The 13,100-nt window shown below is 47.3% G+C and overlaps 1 protein-coding gene across 1 annotated transcript in view; it reads left to right on the top strand.

Moving 5' to 3' along the window:
* Window positions 1-13,100, top strand: part of SGMS1 (sphingomyelin synthase 1) — a 602,805-nt gene that overhangs the window by 441,178 nt on the left and 148,527 nt on the right. The window contains exon 3 of the mRNA XM_044056415.1: window positions 11,932-12,085. Coding sequence (XP_043912350.1) covers window positions 11,932-12,085 — 154 coding nt within the window. The remainder of the gene's footprint in view (window positions 1-11,931; window positions 12,086-13,100) is intronic.

The following is a 13,100-nucleotide window of genomic DNA, read 5'->3' on the forward strand; positions in this document are numbered from 1 at the left end:
ACGTTCTTTGGAGCCCTCTGAGAGTCGAAAAAGGTCTAGGTCTCCTTCTCTGGAGTCGATACGCTCGGCTCAGAGATCACCTCTGCTCCAATCGGAGCGTAGTCATCGCTCATCCCACTCTTCTCGGTCCTTAAGATTTTCAGACCATGACTTGGAAAGAGTGGTCAGTAGACTGTTAAAATCGCAGGCCGTAGCTAAAATGTTGTCCAGCCCCCCTCATCAGGTGTCTGCTCCGTCCACGTCTGCAGATATTTCTCCTCCTCCAACTCACCCTTTGAGCTCGGAGCCGGAGTTCGTTGAGGTTCAAGTCGTGGAACCGTCGGCTCCGATACCTTCTCCTCCGGTTCTGTCGTCGGCTCCGATCACTTCCATGGTTCCTTCCCTGGAGAGATCTGGGCGCCGGGACTCCCTTGTCTGCTCCGAGGGGGCGAGTGGCATCGCACCCTTGTCCGACCCCGCTCTCCCCCTCGGTGCTTCGGCTCAGGTGAGCTTGGCTCCCACATCGGCCTTGGAGCCGTCCCCTTCGGTGCAGAGAGGGATTCTGATTTCTTCCAAACCGGACCCCTCTCTGTGTTCCGGTGGGGATGTCTTTGAGGTGATGAGGAGTGTACTAGCCCCTGACTCAGTCCCACGATCAACCCCATCGGCTCCTCCCCCTATGGTGCCTGCGTCAGCCTCTGCCTCTCTTCCAGACCCCAAGCATGGGGATCCAGCACCCCAGGACACCCCTTTGGGTGTATCTTCCTCTTCCGAGGCCTCCCCTGATCATTCAGAGGAGCCACCTCGTAAGAGGAAATGCAAGAGGAAGCATGTTGACTCCCCTGAGTCTGTTACATCAGACACCGACTTAGAGGATTCGGAAGGGTCCCCGTGGTCCCCCTCTGAAGATGTCTCCTTCTCAGACATCCTTGAGATGCTTAGGCAGAGGGGGAACTGGACTGCCCTAAGCCCTTCCGAGGATGAGTCGGTATTCTTGGACACGTTTGGATCCCGACCTTCCACCTCCTGGGTGTCTCCGCCTTTCGACCCACTGATGTCTTTGGCGGCTCGGAAGGCGTGATCAGCTCCAGACACAGTGGAACAGACCCCCAGAAGGCCAGCTAAATTCATTACTGCACCACAGGACAAGCAATTTCTAACCAATGGTGTCCCCATTGATGCCATGGTGGTAGCGGCGGCCACAAAGAAGGGGTTGGCTGAAACTTATCTGTCCATCCCCCTAATAAGGAGTCTAGGACGATGGACAGATATGGGAAGCGGATGTTTTCTTAAGCGACTTTTTCCATGAAGTCTCTGAACTACTTGTGCCACTTTACCCATCTACAGAGGGATCTCCTTAAAGAACTTGGAGATGCCCTCCAAGATCCATCAGCTGAGGGGGCCCAGGCCAAGGTTGCCTCCCAGCTGGCGACTCTTAATTCAGTGATGAACTCCTCCATGAGGCTCATTTCTTTTGCAGCCGATGGTGCGAGTAGAGCCGCAGGCATAGGCGACGCTCTAAGGAGACACGCTTGGATGTGGCTTTGTAACTTTGCAGAACCTTTCAGTGCGTCTTTCACCAACACCCCCTTTGATGGTTCCTGTCTCTTTGGATCACAGGTGAAGGACACCCTTACCAGGTGTGAGCAGGAAGGCAAGACTCTCTCTGCTGTAGAGTCCGTTTTTCCACTCCTTCCAAACCATATCCCAAGGGTCAGAAGAGTGGAAAGATGTGGATGTCCTTCAAGAATGCAACTGCAGTCATAACATATGGGTTGTCCTGCCTCAGGCAGCCCTCGGTCGGCCGGATTCCAAAGTCTGGGTCCGACGCCATTTTCTTCAGTCTTTCTTGCCGCGCGGTGCCCGAAGCAGAAGCAGTTCGCAAGTGCCGGTCGGTCAGCTCTTGTATTCTTCGAATCCGAAGTCATCAAAAAAGCTAAGTACCCCGTTGGGGACCTTTTCTTGCCTCAGCCGATGTCAGAAATTACTGAAAAAGTTAATAATTGTCTGTCTTGTGGTAAACAAATACCTCATAAGGATTTCCACTCTTACTGTCTTCCTTGCCTTGGCCCAGACCACGACGTCTCGGCCTGTGTCGCCTGTGCTCGCTTCAATAAGCGCACTCTGAGGCGCCGGGCGGAGTTCGCTGAAGACTTTTTCGGCGAAAAATTTGCGTATACAATGCCGTCGGAACTTCCGACATCGCAAACTCCCAAGAAACGAAAAGACCGGGACCGACATCCTCGGCCCGCGTCTACCACCGACTCCACGCCAAAACCTACTGCAAGTGCTCCGGTTCCCCCTGAGACTGTTATTCCACCGCTCCGAACCGAAGACACCGCAATACCGATGACTCCGATAACAGATACCACTCCGACGCCAGTTATAGATTTTCCTCCGGATACTGAAACCGAGGAAATGCCCGAGACCATTGCTGTAGATAAGGTCACTCCTGCACGTGGAGCTGCCAGGCCTTCTATGGCCATGTCTATTAAGGCCTACACTCGGGCTAAGGCAGCCAGCAAGACTAAGCACCTTACAGCAAAAGCCTTACCTCAAACTACTCCTGAGACACAAATCATGTCTATGGCCGCAGACTTAATTTCCATGATTAGAGGTTCACAGGCCCATCCTGAGAGAGGATCCCAGCCTCCTCCTGATAAGAGGCCCCAGGTTGAACCCTCTGAACCTATCCCCTCAGATGAAGATTCTGAGGACTCTGTCCACTCCGAGGGCCAGGAAGAGCTCTTTCAGACCTATGAGGACTCGGATGCAGAGGATTCCATCCCCTCGGCCTCCCCTCCTGAGGATATTTCTTTTGGGGAAGTTCTGCATACCATGAGGGAACATTTCAAGTGGCAAGGCCAGGAATATTCTGATTCCAGAAAGCCTTGAACCTTCCTTAAAAGCCCCAGCACAGGCCCTTAGCTATTCCTCCTGTGCTTGATGTTTTGGATGATCTATATTCTGACTCCAGTGTTACCCCTGATTCTCTTCCTCCTGCTCCAGCCAAGCCAGACAGATATTACAGGGTCCCAGAAACACATTCCCATTTATTCAGGGCCCATACTGTTGATTTAGAAACTATTTCTCAGGGACCTAAAGGTGTTTCAGCTTCCACCTCTAAAAATCCCTTGCCTTCCAACAGGGAAGCTAGGTCATTAGAGAGATGGGGGAAAAAGGTTTACACCTCCACCACTTTATCTATGAGAGCTTTGAATTGCCTTTTTCATATGTTACAATATCAGGATTACCTGTTAGATGATTTACAGAAAACATTGGCCTCCCCTGACCCTTTAGACAGGAAGTCTTTGCAGGAAGCTGTCCATAATTCTCAACAAGTCAGCAATCACTTTCTGCAGTGTGGATATGATGCATTGGAAGCTTCATGTAGGGCAGCTATGACAGGGGCAGTCATTCGCAGACATGCATGGTTAAAAGAACAACCTCTACCAGATCGTGTTAAGGCAAACCTTCTGGATGCACCCTTGGAAAAGAACAAGCTTTTTGGTGCTAATGCTAAAGATGTGTTAAAGTCCATCGAGGAAAAAGCAAAATCAGTTCAGACGGTCAAAGATTTCCTCCAGGTTCGGCCCCCCAGATACAGCAGGAATTGGCCTTTAAAAAACTGGTCCTTTCCTAATCCTGAAAAATTTCAAAGGGGTAAAAACAGGCGTGGCCGAGGAAGAGGACAATACAGAGGCCCTTACAGGGGACGACAGTGGCAGCCAGCAAACCAAAGAAGTGACACAGGGGTCTCACCCGCCCCTCAGACACAATCTCAATGACTTTCCTCTACGTCCGCCAACCAAGGAGCAAATAGAAGCACCCTTGGGCGGAAAATTATCTCTGTTTTCAGACAATTGGCACAGATTGACAAAAGACAAATGGATTTTGGACATTATAGACCAAGGTTACAGGTTCCATTTTCATACCTTACCAAGAAAACAGGGCATGCCAAACCTACCACAAAACCAGAGGGCAGAGGCTATCAAGCAAATTTCTCTGCTTGCTCAGATAAAAGCAATAGAGAGAGTACCACAACAAGAACAAGGCCAGGGGTTTTACTCAAGACTGTTCCTTGTTCCAAGAAAAGGAACTCAATGGAGACCAATACTGGATTTGTCCGCATTAAACACTTTTCTCATAGTACCAAAGTTCAAAATGCTGACTCTACAGCAACTCCTTCCCATGCTGGGCAAGGGGTCTTGGCTGATTACTCTGGATCTCAAGGAGGCATACCTGCATGTCCCTATCAGACACAGCTGCAGAAGATACCTCAGATTTCTTGCAGGGCCAGAGCATTATCAATTCTCAGCATTGCCATTTGGCTTATCTACTGCGCCCAGAGTATTCACAAAATGCCTGGCTTCAGTAATTGCTCATTGCAGGCTCCAGGGGATCCAAATTTACCCGTACCTGGACGACTGCCTTATACAAGCGGACGACAAACTGATGTTGACAAAAAACTTAAACTATGTCATACAATTACTTCAGGCTCTGGGATACACAGTCAACTTTCAAAAGTCAAGACTTCAACCATCCCAGCAAATAACCTTCTTAGGAGCCAATCTAGACACAGCCTCTCAAATGGCTTACCTGACAGAAGACAAGCAGGAGAAGTTAACTCATTATTTCAAGGGTTTGGCAAAACTCACCCAGATGACTGCAAGGAGATTCCTACAGGCCCTGGGTTACATGGCATCCTGCATTCTCCTGGTTCCATTAGCAAGACTACACATGAGAAAGCTTCAGTGGTACTTAAAAAGCCTATGGTCTCAGCACAACAACAACTTAGAGACAACCATTCCGCTCATTCCATGCCTACAAAAGGAATTCCTATGGTGGGCCTCGGTAAGCCAGGCAAACACAGGTATGTCATTCAAAAAGCCTCAGATAACACAGACCATGGACACAGACGCCTCAGACATTGGATGGATGGGGGGCGCACATGGAAGGCAGATGTATACAAGGACACTGGTCTCCAAAGGAAACACATCTGCATATAAACCAAAAGGAAATGCTGGCAGTAATGCATGCCATCGAGGCCTTTCGACAACAACTTCAACAAGGCCATTTACTGATACGGACAGACAACACCACTGTGATGTGGTATATAAACAAGCAAGGGGGCACCCATTCCTACCCCCTTTGCAGACTGACAATGAATCCTTGGGAAAAATCACTGAGCCTGAACATACAGTTACAATCCCAGTTTGTTCCAGGCAAAGTCAATGTGCTGGCGGACAGCCTAAGCAGGAATTTCATAGATCCTCACGAGTGGAGGTTACACCCAAAGATCTTCACACAACTCACCTCGACATGGGGCAGGCCAGAAGTAGACCTATTTGCCTCTCACCTCAACCATCATCTACAAAAATTCTGTTCAAGGACATATCATCCACAAGCTTGGAAAATAGATGCTCTTTCATTCAACTGGAACTTCCTAAAAATCTATGCATTCCCACCTCTGCCACTGATGACCACAGTATTACTAAAGATCAAAGCAGAGAGACCCAAGGGGATCCTAATAGCTCCAGACTGGCCAAGACAACACTGGTACCCACTACTACAGAGTATATGTCACAACAAGAAGTGGGCCCTTCCCCAATGGCCCCTACTTTTGACTCAGCACAACTTCAAAACAGTGCATCCAAACCTTCAGACACTGCAGCTGACAGCCTGGGAGATCCCATGAATAACCTCAATCTATCTCTCTCCAAGGAAGTTCAGCGGATATTAACAGAAGCTCGAAGACTATCCACCAGAAAGGTTTACTTGGCAAAATGGAAGAGATTCAGCATTTGGAATACCAGCAAGGGTCATGATACATCACTATTGAACATCCCACTCATCCTGGAATATTTGGCAGATATGCTTCAGAATGGACTCTCATATTCTTCCATAAAGATACATGCTTCAGCTATTTCAGCTAGATATAACACTGATCCACCTGTGTTTTCACATCCTTTGCTAAGGCAATTCCTTAGGGGAATCAAGAACATTAAGCCACCAAGAAAGGCTCCAGTGCCAGCTTGGGACCTCAACTTTGTCCTAGAAAAACTGACTCTACCTCCTTTTGAGCCAGCAGCTTCAGTGGACTTACAATTCCTCTCATGGAAGACAGCTTTCCTGTTGGCAATTACCTCGGCAAGAAGGGTTTAGGAACTACAGGCCCTAATGGCAATACCACCGTTCATAATCTTTCACCGAGACAGGGTCTTCTTAAGAACCAACCCTACTTTTATGCCAAAGGTGGTATCTAGGGTTTCTTTAAATCAAGCTATTCATCTGCCTGCTTTCTTCCCCAATCCTGAAAACAAAGGGGAAAGACTGTTACATACCTTGGACATTCACAGACAACTTCGCTACTACCTGGACAGAACCAAGACCAGTAGGAAGTCTGATCAACTTTTTGTAGTTTACGCCCCTGGAGTACAAGGAAAAGCAATTTCAAAACAGACTATTTCAAAATGGATTGGACATTGCATCAGATTTTGTTATTCCTTCCATGGGAAGAGTGTTCCAGCCAATGTCAGACCACACTCCACCAGAGCTACAGCCACCTCTACAGCATTCTTAAGAGGGGTGCCTACAAAGGACATTCTAGAAGCTGCTACATGGAGCTCCGTGCATACATTCTCCAAACACTACAATCTCCCTCTATACTCCAGATCCAGAGCAGGCTTTGCTTCGGCAGTCCTGCAGGGTTTGATTGCCACGCCATCTCTTTCCTAGAGCATTCCTCCTCCCCCAGCTAAGCTATGGTATTCTACCCATATGTTATGACTGCAGTTGCATTCTTGAAGGACATAGTACAGTTTTGTACCTACCATAAATGTAGATGTCCGATAGATATGCAACTGCAGTCGGATTTTCCCTCCCTCCATACCCCTCTATGCCTTGGGTCCACTCCTATCCCTGTTCCTCTTAGCTGGGGATATCTGTTATGGTGTATCTGTTTATTGCTTACTTATTTGTTTGGAATCCTGTTTTTTCCTTCCAATTTGATTACAGCCTTCCTTGGAGGGCACCTGGCATCTGGGGCAAGTAACACTGAAGAAAATGGCGTCGGCTGATGCTTATGTACTCCAGCCGCTCTGACGTCGGAGAGAAATGCGACATCAGCCGACGGACCTAAACTTTGGAATCCGGCCGACCGAGGGCTGCCTGAGGCAGGACAACCCATATGTTATGACTGCAGTTGCATATCTATCGGACATCTACATTTATGGTAGGTACAAAACTGTACTTTCTAGAAGTCCCAGGGAGCCTTTCCTGACACACGTGGTGAGTTTCCCTCCAGGGGCAGAGGAGGGAACAATAACAGACGCCACCCTCGTGGCAGAGGGGGTCCGCAAAACCAGGGCAGCAGAGAATCTTTCTCTGACGAGCCCTTCCAGCATCCCTGAAGGGTTGCCCGGCTGCCCACCTCTGGAGGCAGTCGGGGGAAGATTATCGCTGTACCCAAGAGCCTGGCAAGACATAACACAAGACAAATGGGTACAGTCTGTTATATCCGGAGGCTACAGAATTCCCTTTGTTCACGCTCCATTCTTAGCGAACAAGTCCCTTACAGATGTTCCACCCAATCTAAGGGATCAAACAGCTCAGGAAGTTTCAAAACTGCTAAGAAAAAGGGCCATCCAGCAAGTCCCAGCAGACCAGCAAGGATCCGGAATTTACTCGGGGTTCTTTTTGGTACCAAAAAAGACAGGGGACTGGAGACCCATTTTGGATATCAGCAGACTAAATAGGTCTGTACAAAGAACGAAGTTTCGGATGGTCACGCTACAGTCCATTTTACCCTTCCTGGGTCAGGACAATTGGATGTGCTCCATAGATCTTCGGGATGTGTACTACCACATCAAAATGGGCAGGCGCTCCAGAAGATTCCTGCGCTTCCAGCTGGGAGCCAGCCATTATCAGTTCAGAGCTCTGCCCTTTGGTCTCACCACAGCCCCCAGGGTGTTCACCAAATGTATGGCAGTAGTTACCGCTCACCTGAGACGACAATGATTCCAGGTGTTTCCGTATCTAGATGACTGGCTCCTCACTGCTACCACCAGACATCACCTTCTGCAAGCCAGAGACTACACTATCCAGACATGCTCCAGACTAGGTATCACTATAAATTTTGAAAAATCTGCTTTGTCGCCTTGTCAGTCTATCACCTTTAGAGGCGCAAACTTAAATACAAAAGACAGGTCAGCCAGCCTTCCACCAGACTGGGTGTTAGTCATTCGGCAGCATGTCCAGGTCTTGTTAGGATGCAAGAGAATTCAAGCCAGGTTCATCCTCCAAACCCTGGGTCTCATGGCAACAGCAATCATACTCGTCCCTCTGGCCCTTTTTCACATGAGGATCCTCCAATGGCTTCTTTTCACCCAATGTTTCTTCCAGCAGCTTCCCATGTCTCACATGATTATCATCACAGAAGCATGCAAAAAGTACCTTGCGTGGTGGATGGTCTCCTCATCAGTGCCCCTGGGCAGACCATTTGTACTTCCCCCTCCAGTTGCTATGGTGACCACAGACGCCTCCCTGATCGGGGGGGTGGGGGGGGCATTATCAGGGCAGAACAGTCCAGGGCACCTGGCAACCTCGAGTACCATCTGCACATAAACGTCTTGGAGATGAGGGCCGTGTTTTTAGCGTTGCAAGCTCTTCAGGACTCTCTTCCTACCTGGACAGTTGCAATTCAAATGGACAATATGTCAGTCGTGTGGTACATCAACAAGCAGGGCGGAACCAGGTCCTACCCCCTATGTCAAGAAGCACTCAGACTCTGGCAATGGATGATCTCTTCCCAACGGTTTCTGACCGCAACGCATATCCCTGGGAAATCCAACGTCATAGCAGACAGGCTGAGCAGAGCTATTCTCATACCTCACGAGTGGTCTCTGAATCAAGTAGTAGTGGAACAAATCTTCCACAAATGGGGGCAACCTTGCTGCGACCTCTTTGCCACCCCCTTCAACAGCAAGTGCAGCAACTTCTTCTCTCTCCTTCCACATCCAGAGCATTCCCCCAGAGACGCTCTAGTCCACGATTGGCCTCAGGGACTTCTGTATGCATTCCCCATTTTCCCCTAATTCCTAAGCTGATACAGAAAGCCACCGTATTGGGTTGAAAATGATCCTCATTGCCCCGTACTGGTCTCGACAAATATGGTTTCCGTTCCTGCATCATTATCTTATCGAGCAGCCTTGGACTCTGGACCCAGTTCCAGACCTCCTGATCCATCAGTCAGGCGGGCTGCATCATTCCCTGCAATCTCTCAAGCTTATGGCTTGGTTGCTCCACTTCCAACCCTAGCCAGGCTTCCTGATATCTCCCAATCGGTGCATGAAATCATTTTATCATCGCACAAGTCTACCACTAGAAAAACTTACGCTAGTAAGTGGAAACGTTTTTCTTCCTGGGTAGAGGCTAAGAGTATAGACCCTTTTCAGCCCCTGTTCACTATATCCTAGAATTTCTTGCGGAGCTCTTCCATACCGAGTCCGCTTCCGCTACAATTAGTGTAGTCAGCCGCAATTTCAAATTTTCACATTGGCTTTTCAGAAAGTAGTATAATGTCTCATAAACTTTGTAAGGCCTTCCTCAAAGGAACCACTGTGCTCAGGCCCCCGGTTAGAGATCCTCCACCCCCGTGGGATCTGAATTTGATTCTAACCTCTCTAATTTTGCCCCCCTTCGAACCTGCAGTTTCCTGTTTTGAAGTTTTTATCTTGAAAAACACTTTTTCTGGTAGCAGTTACTTCAGCGAGAAGAGTTTCCGAACTGCAGGGTCTTTGTATCCGTCCCCCGTACCTAGTGTTCCACAAAGACAGGGTTGCTCTTAGGACTAATCCTTCCTTCCTTCCTAAGGTCTCTTCTGAAAATAATTTGAATCAGTCCATTGACTTTCCTGTCTTTTTTCCCAACCATTCTAACAGAGGGGGAATGTAAGTTACATCAGTTAGATGTTCACAGACAACTGTGCTTTTATTTGCGTAGGACTAAGGACTTCAGAAAATCGGATCAGCTTTTCCTCTCTTATGCAGAGGGCAAACAAGGCCTACCAGTATCAAAAGTAACTTTGTCTAGGTGGCTGACTTCTATCATCACCTTTATCTATCAGCTGAGGAATAAAGGATTGCCTGTTAAACCAAAAGGTCACTCCACCAGAGCATTAGCCACTTCCGTTGCTTTTCAGGCTAGGTTGCCCATGTAATCTATTTGTGCAGCAGCCATGTGGGCAAACCCTCATACTTTCATCTCGCATTATAAGTTGGACGTGGTTTCCAGGAGCAGAGCTGATTTTGGTTCCACTGTTCTGAAGAGTCTGTTCCACTGAGCCACCCAGCATATTAGGTGCTAGGGACGTTGTCCCAACCAGCAAGAATGAAGGCAAGATAGACAACTTAACATAAAGAAGTTATGTACCTACCATAACGTTCCATGTTAGTTGTCTCCTCTTGCCTTCTTTCTTGTGTCCCACCCTCCATCCCCCTATCCTACTAGACCGAGAAGAGTTTCTCTATGGATTTGCACTGGCTGAGCCTTCTCTGGCTATCCCACTCTACCTAGTAGTCTCTATAGTTGGGCTTATGTATGATAGGATAGGATTCCTTCATTATTTTGTCTGCTGTTAGTCTTACCAAACGAGATCTGGGTATCTAGCACCAGGCATCATGGGATATGGGGAGGCCTCGAGCCAGTATGTAGCTCTCGAGCTTTAGAAGATGGCTGAGTCGGAGCCGAGGGTCGGCTCCAAACCCAACCAGCAAGAAAGAAGGCGAGAGGAGACAACTAACATGGAACGTTATGGTAGGTACATAACTTCTTTTTTTCTGAGGTTCAAGGTGAGGAGGACTCCCCATTATCTGTTTACCTGCTTGCCCTTTTGATTGGCTGCTGCATCTAGAATTTTTCTAAAATGTCTGGCTCCTGTAATTGGCATTTGCAGAACAGGTGGCATTGACATTTACTCCTACCTGGACAATTGCCTCTTTCAGACTCTTCTGTGCCATGAGGAGTTGGAGAGTGCACTGCATTTCGTTCCGGATTGCTGAGTATTTCCTACAGCATCCGCCAGTCAAACCTGATCCCTTTCAAGAAAATGCAACTCCTTGCAACTCTACTAGATTTCAGCAACCGAGAGGGCCTGCTGCCTTCCTCTAAATAAAGTAAAATCTCTGTCTTTGTATTTCCATCAGATGATGCTGTAAACAAGGGATACAACTGGAGAATTCGAAGGACACTATAATTCATGGCCTCCAAAGTTCTGGTAGTTTTTTTGGCCAAACCATGCATCAGAACTTTAGTATCTAAGAAGCACCTGGAAGAATGTGCACAGCTGCAGGAGGAGATGACCCCTTTTTTACCCCGGATTTTCAAAGAGCTGGCATGGTGGCCCAACATGATCGGCTAGAGCAAAGAAGTGCCTTTCAAACAGGAATCCAGCTATCGGAAACTACTTCAGACCTAGCTTGTGGAGCTCACTGTGGAGACCTCAAGTTGCAAGGAGTCTGGGCTGCAGCTGAAGGGATGAAATGCATAAATGTAAAGGAGACTATCCATTCAGACACTCAGTACCTTCAGGCCTGTCTGGCAAAGGGGGTTTCTTAGGTGACAGCAGGCAGAACTACATAGTACATCCACAATCAAGGGTAGGTTATTTCTTACCCTTTGTGTAGGCTGGTCAAGATTGTGGTTGATGTCCCAGTAGTTAGGGCCACTGCCACTGCAACTGCAGTCTGCTTGAGCATCTACTGTTGTCAGGTGTTCTCACCCAACTGAACTTTCATGCATCGTTGACTCTGTTATTCAGTTGTATGCGCTTAGGATGTAGTTTATTGTTACTGTGTTCTGAGTTCTTTGTACGTTGTCTCATATGTAACTTAAGTCTTTTGTAAAATGCTAGTTAATACTTAATAATGATGTGGCCTTTCCTTTCTTCCCCAGCTGTTTGGAGATTGGGAAGCTCAGTTTCGACGAATAATGAAAATGCTTGCAGGAGGAGGGCTGACAATCACAGGGTCACACACCTTGTGTGGAGATTACCTGTACAGTGGACATACAGTCATGTTAACACTTACGTATCTTTTTATTAAGGAGTGTAAGTTTACATTAATTAAACTTTTGAAAGTATGGAGTATTTGTTGAAATTTTAAAGAAAGGAACACAAACTTTCAAAGTTTGTTGTGGTCAAATATTCACTTTAAACAGCTGAAGGTTAGGTGTGCCTCCCATTAGTAAACTAATGTGCATAACAATGTTATGTGAACAGGTAATATCCAGTATTCAAGTGCTTCTATTGATTTTTTAGTGTAATGAGAATTATTTGCCTTAACTTGAATGCCTCTGCTGTGCTTATTGGCTTTTCTTGTCCTGCTGTATTGCTCCTTGTCTTTGAACCAGTTTTATGTCAATCTTTTGCAAATGCTAGTACATCCTTCAAATCAGCACGACATCTGTAATCATTCATGTGCTGACTGGTATGAAACTGTTGTCTGCTAATAGTGCATATTTGCTTACCTTGAAGCAGGTTTTAGAATATTCCAGCTTTTCAGTCACTTGGCAGAATTTAAAATTCCCATTTGTTGTCAGTCACATTCGTACATGGTCCCTCAACAACAGGTACAAATATGACTCTGTCATTGTACATGTGGGTGTGAATGACCTGAGACGTACCTCCCTGGACTGCATGAAAAGAGACCTGGAGGAGCTCTCGGATTATGTAGCCCAGTCAGGTATGACCCTATCCCTGAGCAACATCCTACCATCACCCAGAATGATACCCCACAGTACAAGCAGAAAAATGATTGATTTCAACAATTGGCTAAGTTTCTGGTGTCATTTTTAGGGGATCCAATATCTGTCTGCCTGGGATGATATGATTGATAGACCTCAATGCTTTGCCAGAGATGGCCTGCATCTGTCACCCCTGGGCTTCCAGATACTGGCCAAGGATTTTGCCACCCCTATAGTGCCTTTTTTAGGCGGTGTTCCAAAGACCAAATTACCACCATAACAGCTACAAACAAATGCAATCTGAGGGTCATGCTACTCAACGCTAGAAGTCTAAATCTCAAAATGCACTCACTCGAAGCACTGCTTAAAATGGAGAACAT

Source organism: Protopterus annectens, chromosome 14.part0 (assembly GCF_019279795.1).
Source record: "Protopterus annectens isolate FY-2018-M chromosome 14.part0, PAN1.0, whole genome shotgun sequence".
In the NCBI taxonomy this organism is placed as follows: Eukaryota; Metazoa; Chordata; order Ceratodontiformes; family Protopteridae; genus Protopterus; species Protopterus annectens.